Source organism: Salvia hispanica, chromosome 3, assembly GCF_029641045.1.
Source record: "Salvia hispanica isolate PSC_SH4W2 chromosome 3, Shi_PSC_v1, whole genome shotgun sequence".
NCBI classification, from domain to species: Eukaryota; Viridiplantae; Streptophyta; class Magnoliopsida; order Lamiales; family Lamiaceae; genus Salvia; species Salvia hispanica.
Window position 1 is genome coordinate 32,141,508 of NC_142694.1, and position 27,502 is coordinate 32,169,009.

Genomic DNA, 27,502 nt, shown 5'->3' on the forward strand with positions numbered 1-27,502 from the left:
TTTAATTTATATCACTTTCTTAATTTCTTTGTGCCAAAACAATTTAAACATTAATTTTTTATTCTTCTGTGCCAAAATAAAATTCTTCATTTGAATCGGAGCTTGTAATCCAAATCCAGCAACAAGCAGAAGCTAAGAAACATGAAATTAATCATCAAAACCATCCAAATCTTCAGAATCACATCAACAAAAAACCATTCCTCTCAGATTCAACAAATCAAATATCGATTCATTTATCCATTCATCGCTATTTTTACGCAAAACGATTCATTCATCGGCTTTTACCGATCAGATTCCGCCTCGCCTAAAACCGCGCCACCGCCGGCGTGACGGCCAACGTGATCGGCACCCTGACCGGAAAGAGCGCCTTATTGAGCAGGATCGCCATAGCCAGAGCGCCGCCGCTCGACGCCGCCGTCCGATTCTTCTCTCTCGCCGCAGTTTCCGGGAGCTGAACGGAGCTGCTTCCGAAATCATGATCGGATCTATCCTTGGCTAGATTAGGCAATCCGATCCTCTCGAGCACGGACTCCACATCGACGTTGTTGTTAATCGCGAGGTAGAGGCCGGAAACTGAGGCGGCGGAGACCGAGCAATGCACCACGATTCCTACCTTGCCGTACTTTTTGATCAGCTCTTTGAATCTCGCAGCCATTTTTGCAGTGAAATTGAGTCTGAGTGTGAGGGAAGGGAATTAGGGTTTTAGAAAGGGTTTAATTTTGGGAAATGAGAGTAATTGTAAAAACGAGCTATCAAATATAGGTGTAATTTCCGTTGGGCTTCATGGAGTAGTAATTTTTAATGAATATACTGGAAATTTCTAAAAAATAATAAAAGAAAACAAGATTTTTCTCCTATAGACTACCTAAATAAAGCACTCCCCTCACTACTTCTCACGGACATACGACCTCACTTAAACTGGCGTGTTCTAAAAGTTTATATTTTTGTACGATAGATTTTCTATAAAATAGAAAACAAGTGGATAAGAGCATCTCCAATGGTCGGCTAGCGACCGGCTAGTCGATTCGTCACGCTGGCCGATCGGCTAGCCGAACCATTGGAGTCGGCCAGCGCTAAATCGGCCAAAATATCGGCGTCCGCTGGCCGATCGACCGGCGCTAGCCGATGCGCTGGCCGCCATTGTGGCGTGCCGATCGGCCAGCGTCGATTTTCAAATTTTTTTTTTTAAAAAAAAATCTATATAAACGCGATTTTCTCTCTCTCTAAATTTCTGTACAAGAGCAACATCTAACGATGGACAACAATAACTAGGCCCAATACAAAATTAAGAACTAAAACAGAAATATGTCATACCGACCCCCGTTCGGCTAGCGGCAAACTATAACAGATTTAAGGCATACTAATATTTTTTAATGTATTTTTTTAATAAATTAGTGAGGAGTAGAGTGGGGCGGTGGCTCGTGTGTGGAAGCCCAGATTTTTTTTATTATGTAATTTTTTTGATTTTTAGTTAATGTACTTTTTTTAATTTAAATAAAATTAACGAACTTTTCCCGTATATATGTCGTAAATTTAATTCCGTATTGTGATTTTAATTCCATAAATGTAGTATTTTTTGAATTATTTTTATTGCGGCTGGCCTAAATCTGATGTGGCAGGTGGATTTTTAGTGCTGCTGACGTGGCAGGGGGAGAAACTGCTGGCCGATTTCTGGCCGAAGTACCATTGGAGATGCTCTAAACCTAGTTATTTGACCCGAGCGTGATTAACTATGTCTCACGCTCACTTGTTGAACTCTGTGAGGTAGATGATCATTATTAGTTCGCATTGTTGAGCCATGGTGGTCTTGGAGTTCTATAGCCATACTATAAAATATAAATACATCTTATGTAAAATAGTACTTAACACATTTTTGGCATACAATTATAGAAATTATTGGTTATTATTGGTTAATGTGTTTAAAGACAAAGAACTACTGATTGATTGTATTAAATGAATAAAGAAAATAATACAAAGTAATAAATAAAGAAATATAAAAATGTTTAAGTTGCTTTACTATTATTTTCAAAATACTAACATGTCGTCCTTTTAAATTGCTTAATAAAAATATAAATATTTAAGTATATCATGTTAGTCACATGAATATAATATAATGTGTGATCATTTACATAGTACTATTACTAGATAAGAAAAGTGTCAATAAGATCTCACTTGCATATACAAATAATTTTATTTATTTAGTGAGTTGTACTACTAGATAAGAATGTGTCAATAAGATCTCACTCCTTTATATAAGTAACTTAATTTATATAAAATCTACATAGTAGTAGTAGTACTACTAGATAAGATGGTGTCTATAAGATCTCACTCAATAATATATATAGTCCTATAATTTACTTTATTTTATGAAAGTGGTATTTATGCTCATATTTTTTAAAGGGCATAACTTTTTCGAATATTCCAAAGTTTGTGATACTTTTGAATAACACAATACGTGTAGAGTTTATCCTATTGATTAATCATCTCTTCTTATTAGCTTTCAAAAGAACAAATACATGAGGTTAGTGTCTCTCAAACGGCTTAATAACTTGGTAAAATTTCCTAAATGTTCCATCTTTTTATCTAAATTATTAATGTTTTGTATAAATTTGATTGTGATGCCAACTAAATTACAAGCAAAGACATTTTCATTTTCCTTTAGTAGTATGTTGTACATTTTGAAATTTTATTTTTTGTCTCTCCCATATAAAGTGGTCAATATTCAGTGACTCCTCTCTATAATTGCAGAGACCTTTCTAGATTATAGTTGATACTTCTATACCATATGATGCCTTTGGATAAAGCATTCTTCATTTCTTCCTAGTTAAAATTTACACGTGGCATTCTTCTATTGGTTGGTCCATCACCAATAAAAGTTAGGATTAGATAGGCTTTCCACCTCATTCCTTCATTGTACTCAATTTATGTCATTAAATTATTGCTAAGGTGTATGCAAGTGTTAGCTACAAAAGCATGCAATATCATCTTTTCTTATTCATCCTATTAAATTTGCAAATTTAGACACAAAAGCATGCAATACCATCTTTTCTAAGGTATAGATTCAGAAAATAGAACGTGTGTAATTGCATACGATAATAAATAAGGTTGTCGTCATCTGAATATTTAGATAGTGCAGCAGACATGGTTGCCAATTAACATGAGAAAGTGAATCTCAACTCTAGAGAACTTAGATGAGTTGCCACATCATAGGATTGACGACAACTTCAAAAGTCAAACTTAATATACAATTTTCATGCACTCATGATCGATGATGAGATTGGTCCATCCCAAACCCTACCTAAGTTCCTCATAATTTTTATATAAATAATTGTTAATAGAAATTATTCGTAGTGAGAGTGACCTCCAATCCTCATTCATTTAGTTAATGACCTATTTTTTTAATGGGAAATGATAGAGATTTGGAGGTCGTGTCACACCAATAAGAGTAGTACTTTTTGCTGTTTCGATTTGCCGATTATTAAAACTCTCATTTCAATTTACAATAAATGAAAAATAAGCACCACAATACATTAACATATTTTACCCATATTTTATTATTAAATTAATTTTAAAAACAATTATATTTCGCTTAATATTCAACTACTGACATTTTCATATTTTATGCTTGTACTTGAAATTTAAATTAACGAAGAAAGAGAGAACGAAGCATTACATAATTTACAAAATACTTAGATCAATTATTAATACACAGGTTGAGAATTCAGAGTGAAATACACACAGAAATCCAAACAAATAGATAAACAAATAAATTAAACACACAATAATCATTTAATCCAATTATTCTCCTGATCAGTGGCTCGCATTGCTCCTGAACGATCCCAACGCCTTGATCGCCGCGGCCCTCAATATATACTGGTGATACGCCGCCGCTCCCACCATCGGCCCCACCAAGAATATCCACTGCAATCCACAATCAATCAAAAATCAAAATCAAGATCAAAACTTTATTAATCAACACCCAATATCCACTTTCCCGTTGTTGTAGATCACCGCCGCCCCAAAGCTCCTCGCCGGATTAATCCCGGTCCCGGTGATCGGAATCGTCGCCAAATGCACCATGAAAACTGCAAATCCGATCGGCAGCGGCGCCAAAACCTAAAATTGAAACAAAATCAACTTCCAATTTTGAATTTTTACAATTGAATTGAAGAGGTTACCGGCACGTGAGAGTCACGCGCGCTCCTGTGGCGGAGAAGACGGTGTAGACGAGCACGAAAGTGCCGATGATCTCAGCTCCGAGCGCCGTTCCGTTATTGTACCCTGTGTTAAGGGAGTTAGCTCCGCCGCCGAGCCTGTTGTAGAAGCTTCTCATGAAAGCCTTCACCAAACCCACGCCGCAGATGGCGCCCAAGCTCTGAGCCACAATGTAGCCCACGGCCCGAATAAGCGACACCTTCCGGGCCAGGAAAAGCCCGAACGTCACCGCAGGGTTGATGTGGCCACCTGAATTTGGTTATCAGTTATGTTTTAGGGTTTGTAAAATTTGGGGATTTTTTTAGGGTTTTGGGGGGGAATGGAATTTAATTGATGAGACATGACCTGAGATGCCGGCGGTGCAGTAGACGAGGATGAAGATCATGCCGCCGAAGGCCCAGGCGATGCCGACGCCGTCGCAGTGGTCGGCGGCGGAGAGCTTCTTGTGGCCGATGACGGAAGAGGAGGGTGGCGATGAACTCGGCGATTAAGGCGCGGTAGAAGGACCAGAGCTTGAGGTCGCCCAAGTCGAGGAGAGGCGCGGGGGGAGGGTCCTCGTAGTCCTTGCCGTGGTGGTGGTGCGCCGCCGCCTCTTCGCTCAGTTCCTTCGCCATCTCTTTCTCTCTCTCTTCTTCAGTTGGTGAAGTCTGGTTTTCAGCTGAAGAGGAGTTTATAAAAAGAGTGGAGAAAGAGTGTGCTACAATTATTTTGCTACAATTATTTTGCTTATTTCTCAATGTCTATAGGCAACCATGCACTAATTATATTTCACTTTTTTGAGTACCATTATTAGTTTTAGGGATAAAGATCAAACTTATTTTGATTTTTAGTGATTTTATTAATTCTCTATTAAATAACAGTAGTAGTAAAATTTATCAATTTTCAGTTTTTCCAACCTATTACTGTTTTTTAAAACTTGTACTAGTTTAATCAATTATTTTCAAATATTTATTCTTACGTAAAATAAAAATCAATAATATTCACATATAAAATCTCTTTTTACATAAGTCATCTTTATACAACATCATTTCATGATTTGGAATGGAAGAAATAAAATTTTATATAAATAGAAACGATTGAGATCAAATTGGTAAGTTGTAAAAATAATACTCTCTCTGTATAATAACAAGCATAAATTTTAATGTAAATTTGATGAAATATGAGTGAGATGGAGAAAAAAGTAGCTAAAGTTTTGTGAGTGGAAGTGATAAGAACTCACTTCATTATATAGATATAGAAATGTTAAAAGAAAGTGCGTGAAAAAATATTAGTGGAATATGCGTCTTAATTGTATATATTAGTTTAAATGAAATGTGAGTGAAATGAGTAACATCTAGTTTATCAACAATCATCCAATCCAACCCAATCATCCACTTTTTCAATATTTAATTAATTTTTATCTTCTCCACATCATCTTACACATCATCAATATTCATTCAACCCAACCACACTATTTTTTATGGTTCATCAGTGACCATCCAACCACTCCATTATATATTTATTTTATATTATTTTTAATAATAATATTAATACACAAAATATTTATTATTGTGCAGTAAAATTTAAAAAAAGACACAATAAATGACAAACTAAAAATAATAATCCCATCGTCAAAAGCTAGGAAAATAATCTTGGAAAGGATTGAAATTTTGGAAAGGATTGAAGTTTTGAGAAGGATTGAAATTTGGGGAATCGGAGAATATATTAATCTCATCATCCTTAGTAGTTAGCAACAAAGGAAACTAAAAAATACTTTATGAAACCGTAGTATCAAATAAGGATTATAGGAGGAGAAAAGATGATATTTTCTTTTTGCAAAACTATAACAAATGTGGTCTCTATTTATAGAAGATAAAAAATTATAAATTTTGGTATAATTTTTTAACATAATATATTAAAAATATATAAATTTTAAAAATATATATATATATCAACCGATTAATCTCATTGGCTGAATGGTGAAATGAATGGAGAGACCATTCGGTCTGTGTTTGCCCACCACCCCCACCACCCAACCTCATGTCAAAGATAGAGAGAGAGAGAGACCGCATGGAAGAATTTTTAATTTTTTTTAATATGCTAATGACATGCCGGTTAATCTTATTTGACCGATAAACGTAGTTTAATGAAAAGTGAGACCTTATTACCATTTATGACAAAAGTAAATCGGAACTCATATTCACGAAACAGACTAAAATGGAAAAGCGGGACTCCTATTCGCAGATAGAGGGAGTGCAATTTTGTAGATATCCAAGGAGAAAATCAAGATTATTGATTATGGACTTAAGAAATACTACTGTTAGAAATAATTCAATTATAAAATATTAGAAAAATAAATATTTTCAAAGTTGAGACAAATTTTTATAGTACCACTAAAATGTAGATTCAATAATTCGTTATTTTGATTATTAGGAAGAAGATGAAAATATTTTCCAAATATTTATGGTTAGTAATAGTGACCAGATTGGATAAGCATAGCCTATTTTGGGATATAATTATTGGGACCAATAGCTATGTACGAGAATTTTGTGGGGGTAATAATTGATTATACAAACATAAAGGGAGCCTACTTAGCTTGTCCAAGATCAAGTATATCCTATCTTATTAGCTCAAAAGGAAATATTCATTCTTTTTTTTAAAGAAAAGAACTATTTGCGTCGTTTAATTATTGCAATTTATATTAATTTGGCAACCTCATATAATGTTAGAGCACTCCCAATGCACTCGGCGTTAAATCCGGCGTTTTATCGCCAATTATCGCCGGCAATGGGGAGGAATCGGCGATAATCCGGCGTTAATTCTCGAATCCCGAAAATTCGCCGGATTATCGCCGACCACTGTGGGCGATAATCCGGCGATAAAAATAGTTTTTTTTTTTTTAATTTCCCCCCCTATAAATTTAAAATTTAATAATTAATTTAAAATAATTTCCCCCCTATTTTTTTTTTAATTTTCGTCGTTGTAATTTTTTACTCGTGTTTAATACAACGAACTTTATTACTATTATTTGTCTTGTCTTATAAATTAGCTAGCTTTATTATATATAAAAATAAAACAATTAAATTAGTAATGATGTAAAAATGAAATGTTGAGTTAGGGAGAAATAAGGGAGAAACCATTGGAGCAGTTGGCTAAAAACTGGGGATAAATTTTGGTGCTGATGTGACGCTGATGTGGCAGGAGTTAGGGAGAAATAAGGGAGTTTTTAGGGAGAGCATTGGGAGTGCTCTTATGAAAGTTTCATTAAAGTTCTCTGAGTTTGGGATAATTTATTTCAGAAATATTCTCTGCCATTTTACGACACTCTGTTATCCTTTCAAACTTAAATTATGCTTCTCTTTTGCAATATTTTCAATAATTTGAATTCTACATTAGAATAGTAATTAAATTTAATTAAAAATTTGTCTTGAAAATACATAAAGAATTATAAGAGACATGATATCTCATCACTGTTACATAATCATCACTGTTACATATGTTCTATAACAACAACAATGAAAGAAAGGAAGGCACTGGCGCTCCTCTTGACAATATCAGATAGAAATCCATGAGTTCCATCCTAAAACCAATTGGTAATAGAAGGAGGGGCGCATAAAACTTATATAGTGATTTCAGTTCTCTTCATACACCGATGTGGAATTGTTGCAATATACTCCCTCTGTCCCATTTTAGGAGTCCCGGTTGAGTTTGACACGGGTTTTAAGAAATGTAAAGAAAAGTTGGTGAAAAAAGATAGTGGAATGTGGGTCCTACTTTTTTATATTAGTTTTATAATAAAATATGACTGGAAAAAGGTTAGTGGAATGTGAGACTTAATACCATTTATGAAATATTCCAACCGGGACTCCTAAAGTGGAACACCAAAAAATGATAAACCGGGACTCCTAAAGTGGGACGGAGGAAGTATTTTTTTAGTTTCAATTGCCAACAACATATACATGCGACAATAAAAAAAACCAACCATGATACTCGATTGGGATTACGAACATCTCCGAATCATCGGTCCTGGATACAAAACGTATCACCAAATTCGCTGCTCGCGACAATAATTTTCTTGCGATATGGCTGAGCATTGATTGTCTTCGAAAATAAGCTCTTAGAGCATCAATAACGCCGCCGGGCCGGGCCGCAACTCGCGAGTCCCGGCCCGAATTCACCGTTGGAGCTCCTTGCGTCCCGGCCCGGGATGGTCCCGAGGACACAGTTGCGTCCCGGGGCCGCTCCCGAGTCCCGTCCCGGCCGGCGTTATGCGTGCCCGTGCCGCACCCCATGCGGCCCGTCCCGGCGTTAATTGCGTTCGGGCCGGGCCGCAAGTCCCCACACATTTTCAATTTTTTTTTGTTTTTTGTTTTTTTTGTTTTTTGTTTTTTTTGTTTTTCTATTTATACACTATATTTGCTCCATTGTTAATACTCTTCCACACAAACTCTTACTCTCAATCCTCTAGCATTTCAAGACTTTTTGAGTTCTATGGATTGGTTTAACAGCGACCAACGCCAGATGGACGATTTCGTGAACTCCCAGAACTGGCAAGTGCCGCCGACACCCGATCCAGATGCAACGCCTAGTCCCGGGCTGCCTACCAATATGGACATGGAATCGCCTGTTAGCACTGATGAGTACGATATCAGCGATATAGAGCCCGCTCAACGGAGGGGCAAGGGCAAGGGCAAGGTTGCCGATGAGGATGGGCCGAAGAAGTATAGTCCGCGGGAGACAATGTGGCTGGCCAAGAACTATGTCGACGTCTCCGAGGACGCTGTGGTTTGGTAATTTTCTTTTTCTAGTATTGGTAATTTTTTTTTCTAGGATTTGTAATTTTCTTTTCCTATTTTCTGACTGAACAATGAATTTTCCCGATTTTAATTGTTCAACGTATTCTATTTTACGATTAAAATATGCTGTGAAATGAATAGTTGTGGTCTGAGTTGTGGCCCGAGTTGTGGCCTGCGGTGTTAATGGAGTTGTGGCCTCGAATCCCTAATTTGAGGGAATGATGACGTGGAGGGGACTTGTGGCCCAGATCCGGGACAGGGTTAAGGATGCTCTTAGAGCCTTTCATAATTTGGAAAAAAATTGTCTAAGTACAAAAAGGCGTGGTACATTGTCAAAGATCACGGCAAAGTTCATCGGCAACACTAAATTTGTTCGAAAACAACGAAGATCTTCCCCGTTGAAATACCCTAGCGGGGGCGCCACCCGTGTGATATGGACAAGCAGACCATGTGAGGTAGTACTTCGCTGTGGGCGGGTCCATACATCGCACCCAAACCAATGGTTACATATCCCTTTGCATTTCAGTCCCTCATCTTTCCTTCTTTTCGCCAATCATCCTTTTCACTCAAATTCAATTTACAATTACTTCTTTATTTATTTTACGTAAATGCTTACTTTATGTAATTATGTTTATGCTATTCATATTAAAATCTTAATGTTTTTGGAAAAACTGAATAGTATTACAAGCCACACAAGTGCTCAACTATCACGTAATTAATGGTAGCATTAATATAAACATTGCTAATTTTAAGAACTTGTGTATTATTGCCTATAGTAATAATTGATCATGATGTGGTTAAACTTGTGATTGATTATTTAAAAGCCAAAATTGTGGGACAAATTCAAATAATGGTCTCGTACTACTTTTTAGTAGGGAAAAGAGATACAAAAAAGGTAATCATTGTATAAAATTATTACTAGTAGTATTATTTAATTATTTATGTTTATATATATAACTTTTTGGTCTTTCCATCTCATGGTCTCACTGCAAATATACCCAAAATTAGTTGATGTATTTATTCTGAAGGCCTTTGTTATTTGCTTAAGCATATGTAATGATGTCAAATTAGACTAATGAATGTGTTGTTGGAAAACATATAGGAATGTTTATCATTATTACGCAAGAGGAATTTAGATGAATGTGGATGTGTTACCTACCACATTAATTAGATTAATTAGTTCGAGAAACAAAATTACATAATAAAATAAAGAAACTATATCAGAATAGAAACAATGACAAAAATAACGAAATTAACGTGTAAACAAAATCAAATAGTATACCCAAAGCCACTACTATTTAAAACCTGTAAATGAATATAAGAAATTAGAGCATCCACGGCGGTGAAAAAAATTTCGTCCGTCCATCCGTGCCGCTAAGCAGGCGTCGTCCGTCCGTGCCAGCGGCACGACGCTGCTTTTAGCTAAGAGCACGTCCATGCCGCTGAGCACCCTTACGTGGCAGAGTCTGATTGGCCAACGGCTATGCCGTTGGAAATTTCGAATTTTTATTTTTATTTTTTTTAAAAATTTGAAATTTATTTAAAAAAATGTTTTTAAATAAAAAAAAAAATATTTTCCCACTTTCCAAAAAATTATATCCGTTTTCTACCCACTATTAATTTATTTTCAATTTTTTTCCCCCAATATTCACATTTTCATCTATAAATACCCCCACTTCAACACAAAAAAAAATCACATTCTCATCTATTCTATCATCTACATCTCTCATCTTTTTTCTCATATTCTCTCATCTAAATTCCCACCACACTACACAATGCCCGGCTCCAGCGATCACCCCTCCGGCAATCGCGGTTGGAACCACGATTGGTTCGACTCCGACACATTCCCTAATCTGGAAACACAATTTACGGCCCCTCCTCAAACCCAAGGTTCGCAAGCTCCAGGTGGCTACCGTCCTTACCCGGTGCACGACCAAAATACCTCCGGGTTTGGGTGGGCACCCGAACCCGGATCGGGAGGGAGCAACAACTCTACTCCTACTCCTACTTCTATTCCTACTCCTACTCATCCTGTTCGTGGCACTAGCACCCCGTACACTGCGGGTGAGATGATGGCGATGTTCAAAGCCTACTTGGCAGTCTCCGAAGATCCGGAGACTGGCACGAACCAAACCGGGGAAACGTATTGGTAGCGCATCACTCGTCTTTACAATGAAACCCGGCCGGGGGGAACCATCTATCGCAATGATAGTACGGTGCGCAATTGCATCTACAGATGCAACGAGGCAATCGAGAAGTTTCAGGGGTATTACCTCCAGGAAGAGTGGTCGGCGGGGAGCGGCACGAGCGAGCTCGACATCATCACTGCCGCCTTGGCGACCTACCAACGCATGGAGTTCAAAGCGTTCAAGTACCTCGATTGTTGGCAGGAGGGGCGCCTACATCCGAAGTATAAGGGCGGCGTAGTAGCATCCTCCTCCAGCTCCTCCAGCAAACGGTCGAGGTCGGTAGCCCTATCCGACGGCGCCTCCGATGATGTGGCTACCCAGCTTGCCGGAACTAACTTGGGTAGCCCCAACGCTGGCCCGAGCAGTTCCCGCCGGCCGCAAGGAAGGAAGAAGGCGACGGCCACCCGCCGTCGCGCCTCGACTCCATCCGCCCCCATCCCCGCTCCCTTTGTGCCTCCTCCACCTCCGAACAACACGTTGTAGACCCTCTTGGGCCAACTCTATTTGAACGATACGTCTAAGATGACTTTGGAACAACTTGCAACACATGAGCAAATGATCCGGGGTCTCAAGATGCAATTAGGGATAGAGGACTAGTCTTCCACGTGTGTAATTTTTAATTTGTAGGATTTTAATTATGTATTTTTTTATTTTCATGGATTTTAATTATGTATTTTTATTTTTTAAGATTTTAATTATGTAATTTTTATTTTTTAGGATTTTAATTATGTAATTTTTATTTTTTAGAATTTTAATTATGTAATTTTTATTTTTTAATGTATTTTTATAATATAGAAATGTTTTTAATAATTGGAGTATTTAAATTGAATAATAGAATGGTGGGACCCTTGAGCTTGTCCTTAGCTAAGAGCACGGATGTGGGTGTTGTGCTATTAGCTTAGGACAAGGAGTTAAAGTGGGTCCGGGCCCACTTCCGTGCTCTTAGCTAAGAGTACGGATGGGGATGCTCTAAGGCATAAAAAAACAACACGCTTCCTGACATTATCCGTCAATCTTATCCACGAGAAATATGTGATTTTACAACAACTCAAACCCGATTAATAATATTTCAAACTAAAAAAAACAATACATACAACAAAATTTTCACCTAAAAAAGTTACAATAATAAAACACACAATTTTTTTTTAATAGGAGCGTCAGTTTTACCTTAACCGAAAACTTACTCAAGGGTGTGTATAAATACTATACTTGGTTTAAAAACAAAGACAAAAAAAGGACAAAGAAGTTTCACTCACCAACAAAAATAAAAAATTAAAATTAAATAAAAATTGAATAAAATTTTAAAAAAATTATTGTCATACTATAAGATAAAAATTCCCTTTTGTAATGAATAAATCCAAAGCATCCATGTTTAGATTTTGGTTTCATTAAATCTCCATACCACATTCTTCTACTTTTCTCCCCAAAGTTACTCATTACTCCTATTTGTTAAATATTGGACTCCTTGCTTTGGGCTTCCTTTATTAATTGATTGGGCTGGTCCGTGCTGAGCCCATATGATTAATTGTTGGCCCAAATCGAGTCTGACCCGTTTACTTATCCAGAGTGGCTGGATGTGTGACACCTGACAACTCCACGCGGATCGTGGCTCTCAGCCGTTGGATGAGTGTTGTGTTTGTTAAGTGAGAGAAGGCCGTCTGGCTTCTCTCATTCGCTTCAATCTCGCTCTCTCTCTTGCTTCCAGAAACCGCCTTCTCTCTCTCCATTCTCTCTAAGATTCCGGCGAACTTAGCCGGAGTTTTCCTTCAAGCTTTCTGTTCCACCGATGTTTCTCATTCCTTGAGGGTTCCACCAGTGTAGATTGAGTGTTAGGCAACTTTTTCGGTTTCCTTCTCATTCTAGGGTTTGGTCTTCGGTCAGTGACCAATCCCGAAGTGCTTGGGGTGTGTGGTGAGGGATCTTGTGTTCTTGGCTGTGTTCTGAAGCTGTGTGGCCGAGTCCGTGTGTGAGACGGCCGTGGTGTACGTTGACCGGTGAGATCTAGGGTTCCACTGATCTCTGGTTTGAGTTTGTTCAACGGTGCTCTACTTTGTGACTTGCTGTGAGGATTGGGGAGGTGTGGGGCCTAGTGCAGTCACTGCTGTGACTTGAGCCACTCGTGGCCCGATTCTCTGACTTAGTCTCTTTTGTGTTTAGATCATTCGGGATCATTTTCTTATGTGACTAATTCAGCTACTAAGTGTGCAGGTACAACCAGAAAAGATGGACTCTCAAGAACCAAGGAGTTCTTAAGCTTAGTCTAGGGTTTCCGCTTGTAACATTGTACTTAGTGTGTAATCAAGTTACCATGGTTGTATTTGGCTTGTACCTCTGAGATTAGCCATCTCAGAACCAATCAATAAAAGAGGTCCCGGTAATTAGCGAATCCCGAGTGGTCTGATTCTTGCATTATTTAACAAATTTATAGACCTGTTTCATTTTTAGTTGAATTTGTTATTATTAAGTGGTTAATTTTACCTAATCAATAAGTAATAATCCCTATTTTTATGAAATTAGTTTTTATGTTCAAATTGCAAATTGATTTGAGTGACAATTTGTGGATTGAGTGAAATTATTGGTCACATTTATACAACAAAAATTGCGCGGAGAAAGAGAAATTGTTATAAGTTGATTCATATGCTTTAATGGCGAATCGTGTGTAAATTTTCAATCTTATCATTATATTTTTCTAAAGAAAGATAACAAACAAAAACTGATTATTATAAGTTGATCATACTCCCCCTTACAAGAAAAACATATTTTACCCTATTGCAAAAAAGTGCTGGCCCTTCTTATATATATAGAGAGAGTTGTGATCAATGTCGAACCATTCTTAAAGACCGAACTAGAGATCAAATTTAGGCCACTCAATTTTCTTTATCTTATGATTATGATTAATTTAGAACTAATTTAATATTTTATTAAATAAAAACATTTTTAATTTTTTTTAAATTTTTTTTTAATTTTTTATAAACAAAATTTATTACTTCATTCCGTTAGTTTATTACTTCATTCCGTTAGTTTATTACTTCATTCAGTCATGCTATTACTTCATTCCATTAGTTTATTACTTCATAATGTGCTATGACATAATTATCTTTCATTTGGGTTTATGGTTATTACTTCATTCCGTTAGTTTATTACTTCATTCAGTCATGTTATTGTTATGAGCTTATTACTTCATCCAGTCGTGCTATTACTTCATTCCATTAGTTTATTACTTCATTTATTCATGCTATTACTTCATTCTGTTACTCCCTCCGTCCCGGCTAAGATGATACATTGCTTAGCCGGCACAGGGTTTTAGGAGTTATTGATTAAAGTGTTTAATTGGGGAAAGAGAAGGTGGGTGTAAGTATTAAAGTAGAGAGATAAAGAAAGATTGATATTTTAATAGGAGTGAGAAAAAGTGGTTGAATGTATTAATTGGAGAGAGAAAATTACCAAAAAAGGAAATGTGTCATCTTAGACTCTTAGTTGGGACAAACTAAAAAGGAAAACGTGTAATCTTAAGCGGGACGGAGGGAGTAGTTTATTACTTCATTCCGTTAGTTTATTACTTCATTTAGTCATGTTATTACTTCATTCCATTAGTTTATTACTTCATAATGTGTTATGACATAATTATCTTTCAGTTGGGTTTAGGGATATTACTTCATTCCGTTAGTTTATCACTTCATTCAATCATGTTATTACTTCATTCTATTAGTTTAGTACTTCATTCCGTTAGTTTATTACTTCATTCAGTCATGCTATTACTTCATTCCGTTAGTTTATTACTTCATTCAGTTATCTTATTACTTCATTTCATTAGTTTACTACTTCATTTCATTAGTTTATTACTTCATTTTATTATTTTATTACTTCATAATGTGTTATGACATAATTATCTTTCAGTTGAAGTAAATTCAGTATATAATGAATGCGAAAAATTACTTCATAACATACATTCATTTAGTTCATTATGTAGTGAATATAGTTCATTATTTACTCCAGCAAGTTTTTATCGAATAAAAAAAAATTCAAAAAAAAAATCTTAAAAAAAATTAAAAAAAAATTAAAAAGTTTTTATTTAATAAAATATTAAATTAATTCTAAATTAATCATAACCATAAGATTAAGAAAAATGAGTGGCCCATTTTTGGTCTCTAGTTCGGTCTTTAAGAAGGGTTCGACATTGATCACAACTATATATATATATATATATATATATATATATATATATATATATATATATATATATATAGGGGAGCACTAGGGTGCCCCCTTATTTAGAGTCACAACGTACATCCAATCTGGTGCTGCCATGTGGCACAAAACATGCAATATTTTAAACACAAAAATGCAATCTAGTTGTACATGCATTTTTGCAGATTGCATTTTTGTTGTATGTAAATTGCATTTTATAATATTGAGTTTTGCATTTTCACATAGATTGCATTTTTTATTGTTAAGTTTTGCATTTTCACATATAAAAATGCAATCCGTCTATATATAAAATGCAATTTAAACAGTCAATATCTAAAATGCAAAACTTAACAATAAAAAATGCAATCTGCATATAACAAAAATGAAATCTGCCGAAATTCATTTATAGCTTCTACAAATGCGTATTGCATTTTTTTGTATACAATATTGCATTTTTCGTGCCATGTGGCAGCACGTGGTTGGATGTACGTTGTAACTTTAAAATTAGTTGTTATACTAGTACACCCCTATATATATATATATATATATATATATAGGAATGTATTCATATACTTTTCCCATCTTTCGTGCTTTTTCCTTTTAAATCTCCCCCATCCATTATTAAGATCTAAAGGCTGAAATTAGTTCCTGATTTAATCATTTTTATTCATTAAAAAATTATAGAAGGACGTTTAGGGGATATGCATTGACGTTGGTTATGGTAAGTCCATGATTCTCTCCCTCACAATATCTTGCAGCGGTTTTTTTCATTCATAGTACAGAATTGTCTCTTTTCTTTCATCGTTCTCCATTCTACATTCTCTTTCATCTTGCAGTGATTAATCTTTCATCGTTCTTCATTCTCGAAAATTCTGGTCTTAACAAATAGTGCGATCGTGCGAAACTTGTAGAATTATTTTTTGGAGAGTTTCGGGAAGATTATCTTTACTACAATGGAAGAAGGTGGTTCTTCAACAATGGACGAAGCTTATGATTCAACTATGGAAGAAGGTAAATTTGTCGAAAAGTATTTGATTATTGTATCAATGTTTCATTAATTTCCATATCACACATATTAACACAACCCTTTTTGATTTTCTGTATCTGTTAATTGGTACTAGTTCCATAATTGACGTTAACAATGGAAGAAGGTTTATGTAACTTGAAACTATCCAGTAGGCTTTACCGGTAATTGGTGGATGTGGTTTAGGGTTTAGTGTTTATTTTGTTTTCTCGGCTGCTGTGTTATGTCTTTTCTGGATTGGAGCAGCCCCGTATCGTGCCATATTATCGAATTCGTGTTGTTCAACAATGGAAGAAGTTAGTCCAGTAGGCTTTAGCAGTAATTGGTGGATGTGGTTTAGTATTTTGCTTAGGCGACAAGTCTCATGTATTAGGGTTTAGTGTTTATTTTTTTTTCTCGCCTCTGCTGTGTTGTAATTTTGGATTTATATAATGTACGAATAACATTGTATAATGCATTCTTTCTTATATGTAATGTATGGTTGATATCATATAATGAAAATAAATTCTGATATGCTTTTATTTATGTATAGTGTTCGTTATACTGTTTCAAATCAAGGGATATCGCTTTTCTACGGTTTTATTCGACGGTTTGAGACGGACATTGACGTGCTTCGTGCATTCGTAGGTGGTTTGGAAGAACTTGTTAATTCTCTTCAAGCTGGAACTCCTCCAACGTCGGCCTTTGAAAAGAGGCGCATGATTGAAGAGTTTTATGGAATGCCAAGGCCTGAAGTAGTAGAGGTCCATCCTCCGGATGTTGTAAAGACCAAGGGTCATGCTAGCAGTTCCACAAGCCAACTGATTTCAAAGAGAGAAAAGGTTGTCAATGAGGCTAGTAGGCCTCTTAGACGTTGTAAGGCGTGCGATGAGTTGGGACATCATGACTCTAGAAACTGTCCAATGCTTAAAGAGATGGCGAAGGAGAAAGAGTTTAGTAAAGGCAAGAGGAAAGCTTGATGTGTTTTGTACCTAAAAAATTAGTTTTCGTCTTGTATTCAGTTTTATTATTTGTTTCGTTGTCTTAGTTTTATTATTTCTAGCGCTGTGAACATTTTATGCATAATAAATTTGCATTTTTCGGGAGTTAATGTGCATTATCGAATAATAGCCTTGCATTAATAATGATTTTCTATGCATTACTCCCTTTTTTTTATACCATTATTCCATTACTTTGTTAACGTGCATTATCGAACAATAGCCTTGCATTAATAATGATTTTCTGTGCATTACTCCCTTTATTTATACCATTATTCCATTACTTTGTTAACGTGCATTATCGAACAATAGTCTTGCATTAATAATGATTTTCTGTGCATTACTCCCTTTATTTAAGTACAGAAAGTTAAGTGCTTGTAGACAATAATGTACAACTTCGTTACTAATAATGTACATTAACAGACTAAAAATGTATAATTATTATGCATAAATTGTTGACAGTGGTAGGATTAATAACACATTCGAAATGAAATGATAACTAAGACTAAACCGAAAACTAGAACTAATAATGTTTTTAGGTACAAGATACATCAAGATTTCCTCTTACCCTTTATGAAGCTCTTTCTCCTTCGCCATCTCTTTAAACATTGGACAGTTTCTAGAGTCGTGATGTCCCATCTCATCGCAAGCCTTGCACCGTCTAAGAGGCCTAGTAGCCTCCTTTATAGCCTTTTCCTTCTTGGAAATCAGACGGGAGGCAATAGGACCTTTGCTGCTCAACCAACCTCTCCCTGAACTTTTGCGCAATCGCAAGTGGAAGAACATCATCCACCGCTTCGTCAATATCTAACCAAGGCTGCTTTGCCGCTGCCCGAAAATCAATAATGTATCGCATTAATGCACAATACTAACTGTATAATGTACAAAAGTAAGCAAATAATGCACCAATGAATATTACATTCTATCAACCATTGACCTTTCATAAAACCGAAGCATTTAAAGTAAAACAAAAAACATAATGTACACCACTCCATACAATAATTTACACCACTCCATACAATAATGTACAAATGGCAACAAATAATGCAAATATGAATACAAATTTCACTCAATTTTAAGGCATTTTATCAAACCGAATGATGTAGATTCAAACAAAAAAGTAATGCACACCACTACCTATAATAATGTACACATTGCATCAAATAATGCACGAATGAATATAAAGGGAAATGCAAGAAAAACCAAAAATCAACCCAGATACGATTTCATCTACCAAATCGCCCAATACACAATTGGAAACCAGTCATTCACTACAAACTTCAATAATGGACAGAACCCTATAAAAAATGAACACGATTTTACGATTTACAGTGGGTATTACGAAAAAATAGGTGATTAACAGTGGGTATTACGAAAAAATGAACCCTATCAATAATCGACGATTAGGTTGTGTGTCGGCGGTGAAAATAGGCGATTAACAGTGGGTATTACGAAAAATTGAATCATTAAATGTGTCGACCAAATGTGTTAAAAAATCGTCACTGTTTTAATGACGAAAATTGATGATTAGAAGTGTCTCTTACCAAAAATCGGAACTTTTGAAACCCGCCTTGTTGTCAACTGTAAATCTATCATCGCGCGGCGAAGGAATCACATTAGAACTACGAATCGTCGACCGACGGTGCTTTCACGGTGAAAAATCGGCGGGAGTGGTGGTGTCTCTTCAATTTGAGCAGTGGCTAGGGTTTTTCCTAGTTTGAAATGGGGGAGACGATTTGAGAATCGTGGGCTGATGGGAAGAGACGTTTGGAGTGAGAGAGAGAGTGAGCATATGGAAGGATTGCTTAAATCTCGCTCCTGCCGTTTTAATTCATGGCTGTTTTACAATTTTACCCATATAATGCACATAATGAACCTAATAATGCAACACGGGATGATTTTGTGAGGCTTCATCTAGTCCATCCATCATACTAATCTAATGGATGTGATTAAGAAGGAAATAGTATTAAACTCCTTTTACCCCTTTAGATACTATTTCCTTCATAATATCAACCATTAGATTAGAGATTTGGACGGTCAAGATCAAGATTAAGAACCTGAACCCGTGTTGCATTATTGGTCATATTTTGTGCATTATGAGGGTATAAGAGTAAAAAGGCACTGGATTACAATAATTACGGGATTTATTGGGAAAACTGATTGACATACCATTCTCATTCCATCATTCTAATCTCTCTCATCAACCACGTTCCCTCAATTCTTCTCTCCACAAAAAACCCTGGCCGCCCCAAATTGATGTCGAGAAGAAACTTCTGCCATCGTCTGTCGCCGTAACAACGTGGTAGAATCATCGGTCATCTCCAAATCGAGGGCTCCATCCGCTGAAGTAATGCAATCGTCCATTAAAAATCACCGGTCATATCCAAAAAGAGGGTTTCGTCCGCCAAAGTAAGGTAATCGTCGCATTCGACAACCAGGCGTGTTTCTAAAGTTTTGATTTTTGATGTTCCCATTTTTGGGTAAAAACACTTGTAAGCGTCGATTTTTGACAATTTCTGGACCGCATAGTCATCGATTGACTTCGTTCTTCGAATAATGCACGAATTTTTTGGATCAATTTTTCTGGTAAAAAAATGAAATCGTATGCGTGTGAACTAGGGTTCGGTCAATTAGTTAATTTTATAGTTTATTGTTGAGTTGTATGTGGTAAATGTCCGATTATGTTTGTTTTGGTTTCTGGATATTGTCGAGATTGTTCGGATTTGTTTGGTTTCTGGCAATTTTCGAATTTGTGTTCAGTGTGTGGTCGATTCTTTCCATTATTGACGATTTGGTTGATTATTGTGTAATATCTCTTATTTTGGTCTAACTGGATGTAGGAATTGAACTGATTTCGTTGCTGTGTACTGCAAAACATCAATGACGAAGCGAGGAAGACCATTCAAAAGTCAACCAACACAGTCAGAAGGTTTAATAATTGTTTCTCATGTTCTGATGCATTTTTCGTTGTGTTTGCTACATTATTGATGAGAAATCGTGCATTGTAACTCTGTATCCATGGATAAAGGATGCATTATTGTCACTGTTGTGTGTTTCATGAATTGGTGTGCATATGAAACGATTGGTGCACAATGAGAGGAATCATTATTTGTTGGTTGTGTGTAATCTAAATGGATGATTTCAATTGAATTGATGCATTATTTCTTTATTCTATATATGGATTAGTAGCAGGAAATAGACAACATCTACTATTTACATTATTTGGATAATACTATGCATTATTCAGTTTGTACATTATTTGCTGCATTTGTACATTATTTGCTGCATTTGTACATTATTGTAGGGAGTGGTCTACATTATGTTTATTGTTTTACTTTAAATGCATCGGTTTTATAAAAGGTCAATGGTTGATAGAATGTAATATTCATTGGTGCATTATGTGCTTTCTTTTGTACATTATACAGTTTGTATCGTGCATTAATGCAATACATTGTTGATTTTTGGGCAGCAGCGAAGCAGCCTAGGTTAGACATTGACGAAACGATGGATGATGTTCTTCCACTTGCAATACTAGAATGTTCAGGGAGAGGTTGGCTAAGCAGCAAAGGGTCGAGACTAGTACCTCTCGTGAAGACGCAGAGGTTAGGAAGCCAAGGGGAAAGAAAGTCGACCACCTCTACTGTCGACGGACCACAACCAAGTTCCTTACCTGTTTAAAAAAAACCTAACTCCACGGCAGAAGGAAGCCGTGCATGAACTGGGTTTCGGCGCTGGAGTGATCATATGGATAATCATTGGATACGCTATTTATATTACTTTAAACATTTATGGGTTTTTTTTTTTTTGGTAACTCATGTTGGTAGAGAAAAAAGACGACTTGTTGCTTGGTCTGTTTTGAACCATACATAGTATGCGGAACTTCTTGCTAATAGAAGCATATTTTGGTACTAGTGTATGATGTCATAGACACAAAACATATAATGCATGTAATGAACCGAGTAATGTCAATGTACTGCTTAATAATGTGAAAAAATGAAGAAAATAATGTAGAAGACCTTAACTGAATTTTACTATTAATGTAAAACAAAAAAGAATAGAAATTATATAATGGATGAAATTAAATGGATAATGTACTGAATGTGCTTATTAATGAACTGTCCCAGAATTATAATGTACACCAAGTTAAGTCATTGCGTACAATAATGTACGTCAACAGTTTAATAATGCAATGTTATTATGTGTAATGTACAAAATGTGTCTAATAATGAACTGTACTCGAATAATTACGTACAGAAAGTTAATTGCTTGTAAACAATAATGTACAACTTCGTTACTAATAATTTACATTAACAGACTAAAAATGTAATATTATTATGCATAAACTGTTGACAGTGGTAGGATTAATAACACTAAGACAATGAAATGATTACTAAGACTAAACCGAAAACCAAAACTAATAATGTTTTTTAGGTACAAAATACATCAATATTTCCTCTTGCCCTTACAAAGCTCTTTCTCGTTCGCCATCTCTTTAAGCAGTGGGCAATTTCTAGATTCGTGATGGCCCATCTCATCACGGACATATACATCGTAAAACGCGAAAGCAAAATCTAGTGATTGGAACTTCTGACCAACTACGGGCTTCAATTCTGGAGAACATTCAGGTACAACCACCACTGTATAAAAGCACAAACAAAAAAATCGCGCATTAATCAGCCAATAATTACCATTACACAGTAATATATGTACATTACGTTTATCTGTTAAAACTACTCCCTAGCCGCTTCGATATCTAAACCCTAGCTGAGACCATATCTAAACTCGCTCACTTTAGAGACGGTTGTGGTACTAAATACGTAGTACACCCTAGCCCCAAGGATTGCTAAACCCTTGGGGAATAACTGAAACGTGAGCCAAACAAGCAAACAGGACAACTCGTCAACTAAACCCTGATATTGTATAAAAAAAATAAACAAATAGTCTAAGAAAACCTTAGTGCAATAACCTAAAACTCCCCACAAACGGATTTCAGCAAACAGATACATTACACATAAGAAATCGTGCATTAATTAGTCAATAATTACCATTACACAGTATTATATGTACATTACGTTTACCTGTTAAAAAAATACTCCCTAGCCGCGTCCATATCTAAACCCACTGAGACCTTAGCTACAATTGTTCAATTTGGAATCGGTTGTGGCACTAACTACGTACTACACCCTAGCCCGAATGATTGCTAAACCCTTTGGGAAAAAATGAAAACGTGGGCAAAATAATCAAACAAGACAAAACGTAAATAAAACCCTAATATCAAAAATAAGAAAAAAAAAAAGGATAATAATCAACAAAGAAAACCTTTTAGCAATGAACGACAAGTCCACCCAAACGGTTTTCAAGTTCTCTAAACAGTTTAATCATCAACATAAAAGCAAATTAGATTACCTTCTTCCATTGTTGAAGAAGCCGCAAACGATAATAAAAGAGAAATCGAGGGAACGAGAAGAAAAAACCAAAAAAAAATTCGCCAGGAATTGTATGAGAACGAAAGTCTGCAATGGAGAATGATGGGAGAATAAACGGTGAAAGACCAGAAAGATTTCTGTAATTTTAAAACGTATTTTCGTTGAAGATTGAGGGAGGAAATCATGGAAACTACCATGACAAAATCATAATCCTATACCATAAAGGCCCTTATCGATTTTATTAAGGAATAAAATAATATTAATCAGGGTCTATTTTCAGCCATTAGATCTTTAAATTGAATGGCCAAGATTAAGAAGGAAAAAGAACAAAAGATGGAAAAAGTATATGAATACATCCATATATATATATATAGGGGTGTACTAGTATAACAACTAATTTTAAAGTTACAATGTACATCCAACCACGTGCTGCCACATGGCACGAAAAATGCAATATTGTATACAGAAAAATGCAATACGCATTTGTAGAAGCTATAAATGAATTTCGGCAGATTGCATTTTTGTTATATGCAGATTGCATTTTTTATTGTTAAGTTTTGCATTTTAGATATTGATTGTTTAAATTGCATTTTATATATAGACGGATTGCATTTTTATATATGAAAATGCAAAACTTAACAATAAAAAATGCAATTTATGTGAAAATGCAAAACTCAACACTATAAAATGCAATTTACATACAACAAAAATGCAATCTGCGAAAATGCATGTACAACTAGATTGCATTTTTGTGTTTAAAATATTGCATGTTTTGTGCCACATGGCAGCACCAGGTTGGATGTACGTTGTGACTCTAAATAAGGGGGCACCCTAGTGCTCCCCTATATATATATATATATATATAGGGTAGCATTAAACTCCTTTTACCCCTTTAGATACTATTTCCTTCTTAATCACATCCATTAGATTAGTATGATGGATGGACAAGATGAAGCCTCACAAAATCATCCCGTGTTGCATTATTAGGTTCATTCTGTGCATTATATGGGTAAAATTGTAAAACAGCCATGAATTAAAACGGCAGGAGCGAGATTTCAGCGAGATTTTCATAGACCTTCCATCTACCCACTCTCTCTCTCACTCCTCAAACGCACGATTCAACATCGTCTCCCCTAATTCCCCCCTCCCCAATTTCCAAACCCTAGCCGCCACTCCAAGCCACCGGAAATCAACAACTACACGGAGAAGAGAATTCTGCCAGATTTTTCTCACTCGCTCGACGCAACAACGTTTTAATCGGTGGAAGACTTGCAATCAACAACAAGGTAGGGTTCCTGATTTTGGGTTTTTCAATTGGGTTTTTCTTCAGTATTGATTGATTAGTTTGCTAAATTGGAGCAACTACACGGAGAAGACGAATTCTGCCGGATTTTGCTCACTCGCTCGACGCAGCAACGTTTTAATCGGTGGAAGACTTGCAATCAACAACAAGGTAGGGTTCCTGATTTTTGGTTTTTCAATTGGGGTTTTATTCTCTGTTGTAACAAATTCATTATATATACCGTTTGTTACATTATTGAACTATATCTGCTGCATCATTTAGATCTGCCACTGTGGTAGATTTAATTTATGCTACATTATATGGACTTGTTGGTACATAACTGATTTGCATGAAAAATGAAATAGCATTTGGTAATTTTTTTATGTTTTTCCTTGAATCATCTACTTCAACTTGACTGTATTGAAGTTAATAGTTAATTACTGCTTTACAATTGGGTATTGCTCGATTTTTGAGGAAGTCTTATTGTGTTGTAGTTCCTGGTCTGTATCACAGAACAAACAATGTCTAAGAGAGGAAGACTGTTCAAAAGCCAACCAACCCAAAATGCAGGTGAGCAATGTAATGGAGTAGTTGTACATTGTGGTAGGCGGTTGTGTACATTATGTTATTTTTATATGGTGAAACTATTGGTTGCATAGTATGCAATTAATTCTATTGAATTTTCTGTGCCCCCGAGTTGTGTTGTTGCGTTGGAGTGGATGTTTTAGTTCGTTTGTGCATTATTCGATTGCTTTCGTACATTATTTGCTTGCTTTTGTACATTATTGTTAATGTCGTGTCTAATAATCCTATTTATTATAGTTGTAATGTACGACTATATTTATTTAATGTATATTTCTTACTGAGTAATGTACGAATATAATATTTTAATGTATGTTTTTCTGATTCCGTTTGTGATCAGATGGGCCACCATGATTCGAGAAACTCTACAACACTGAAAGATATAGAGAATGGCAAGGAGAAGCATACGTGGAAGAGAAAATATTGACATTTTTTTGTTTGTTTTCAAGATATATTGTTTTTTATACTTGCTTTAAGTCGTACGTTATTTAGTAGTTAAGTATTACATTGTTTTGGAGTTGATCTACTTTATAATTTTATCTCTACTATTATTATATTATAAGTTTACTATATACGTTTGACCCATGGATTGGTAAATCCAAAGGGCATAAATTCAAGTTCTTTGTAACATTATTCTCTGTAATCAGTACATTATTCATTGTTACGAATGTACATTATTAGATACTATTGGTACATTATTTATTGTACCAAATCTAAATTAAACATTAAAAAATGAAATTTAATTCATATGGTGGTACTATACCCTAGTCCCACGGGTTGCTAAACCCAAGGGGAGTGATTCAAACTCTCTGCCCTTTGTGATGGTTCCGTTTGTGAGTGGGTACTACAACCTAGCCCCATGGATTGCTAAACTCAAAGGGCATGAATTCAATTTCCTGTCAACATTATTCTATTCAATTTGTACATTATTCACTGATCCATGCACATTATTAGATAATATTGGTACATTATTTACTGTAGCAAATCTTAAACGCATTAAAAATTAAAATTTAATTCATGTGGTGGTGTTATAGCCTAGCTAGCAACCCATCGGGAATGATTCAAACTCTCTGCCCTTTTGTGATGGTTCCGTTTATGAGTGGGTACTACAACCTAGCCCCATGGATTGCTAAACCCAAAGGGCATGAATTCAATTTCCTTTCAACATTATTCTATTCAGTTTGTACATTATTCAATGATCCGTGCACATTATTAAATACTATTGGTACATTATAGACTGTACCAAATCTTAAATGCATTAAAAAATAAAATTTAATTCATGTTTATGTTGCTATAACCTAGCCCCATGGGTTGTTAAACCCAAGGGGAATGATTCAAACTCTTTGTGCTTGGTGATGGTTTGGTTTGTGAGTGGGTACTAAAACCCCATTGATTGCTGACCAAAAGGGTATGGATTCAACTCTCGCCAATCATTAAATACTTACACAAGTACATCATTTAGTATTACACACGTACATTATACGCCACTTGACGTACATTATTTAGTTCTACTTAGCCTAAACATTATTCCCCGAAACATGTACTTAATTCAACAATGAATTTTGATGTATGAGTTAGTAATATGCCCTAGCCCTATGGATTGCTAAATCCTATGGTAATGGCTTTAACTCCCTTTTAGTAGTCAAGGTTTTGTTAGTGAGTCAGTACTATACCCTAGCCCCATAGATTGCTAAACCCTTTTGAGAATGAATTTAACTTCTGTCACACATTAAACTCATTGTAATCTACATTATTCAAAGACGACATATACATTATACAACTATAATCGTACATTAATACAATCTGCATTATACGCTTAACATTGTACATTATTTGTCGAAAATTTACAAGCTATAACTGACGAAAAAAACACGAAAATCTGTAAATGTCAGACGGATTTCATGAAAATAAAACGATAATTGATGCAAAATAATAGTAAATACAAGAACGAACTAATCACAAACAAATACAGAAAACCATTGATGTCAATTACACGACTAATACAATAACTTTCTACCAAAATTTATCAATAATTCTCGAAATCGATGAAAGAATTAATTAAATGACTTTCTTCCATTGTTGAAAAAACCGAAAGGAATCGAGGGACACCACCAAATTTTGGGAAAGAAGAAAGAGAAATGAACGACTTCTCTCACTGATCGGTATATTTCGAGAAGAAATATAAACCCAGAATTCTTCGATTTAGAAAAGAGAGAAAAGATTAGGAATGAGAATGTCATCAATGGAGAACTCACGCTGAAAGTTTAGGGAGAGAAGAATGATTTCAGTGTGTAATCGTGAAAAATAATTGCTGTAATCTTTAATAGAGATAATTAAGGGAATTACCATAACAAACTAATTAGTGTATACCCAATTTGACCTTTTCGATTTTTTAAATAATATAATTAAATACATGTGGCACTATTTTCAGCCATCAGATCTTGAAAATGGATGGTCGAGATTGAGAAGGAAATAGAACAAAAGATAGAAAAAGTATATGAATACATCCCTATATATATATATATATATATATATGGTCCAAGTGGACCTTAAGTGTTAGGTTCAAATGTATTTTCAGCCTTAGGATTAACTTGATGGATGGTTGAGATTCATAATGTACATTATTCTCCGTGTTACATTATAGGGGTATATTTGGAACATCACCTAAATCACATGATTTCAAAATGGAAGTTCCGAAATCTGCATCAATTCACTGCAACCAACCTCCCACATTCCCCTCACTCTCGATTTTCCACTCCAAAAGCAGCCCAATCGACTACAAAACCTAGTTCTCCCCAATTCTCACCGAGAAACCGAATTTACTCCCGTTTTTCGCAATCAACA

The 27,502-nt window shown here is 35.6% G+C and overlaps 1 protein-coding gene and 1 pseudogene across 2 annotated transcripts; both read right to left on the minus strand.

Moving 5' to 3' along the window:
- Positions 1–133: 133 nt before the first annotated feature.
- Positions 134–808, minus strand: LOC125216214 (uncharacterized). The gene has a single exon (XM_048117872.2). It carries the CDS (start codon positions 653–655, stop codon positions 305–307), a length of 351 nt encoding a protein of 116 aa, XP_047973829.1. The 5' UTR covers positions 656–808; the 3' UTR covers positions 134–304.
- A 2,866-nt stretch (positions 809–3,674) lies between these two features.
- Positions 3,675–4,935, minus strand: LOC125214433 (aquaporin PIP2-7-like; annotated as a pseudogene). The gene is made up of 3 exons (XR_016136963.1): positions 4,561–4,935; positions 4,179–4,464; positions 3,675–4,116 (listed from the first exon to the last, which is right to left on the minus strand). The product of XR_016136963.1 is annotated as an aquaporin PIP2-7-like (transcript).
- Positions 4,936–27,502: the final 22,567 nt, after the last annotated feature.

What these genes read in the sequence shown, in the direction of transcription:
- LOC125216214 (XM_048117872.2), bottom strand. Translation starts at nt 655, where the DNA reads ATGGCTGCGAGATTCAAAGAGCTGATCAAAAAGTACGGCAAGGTAGGA.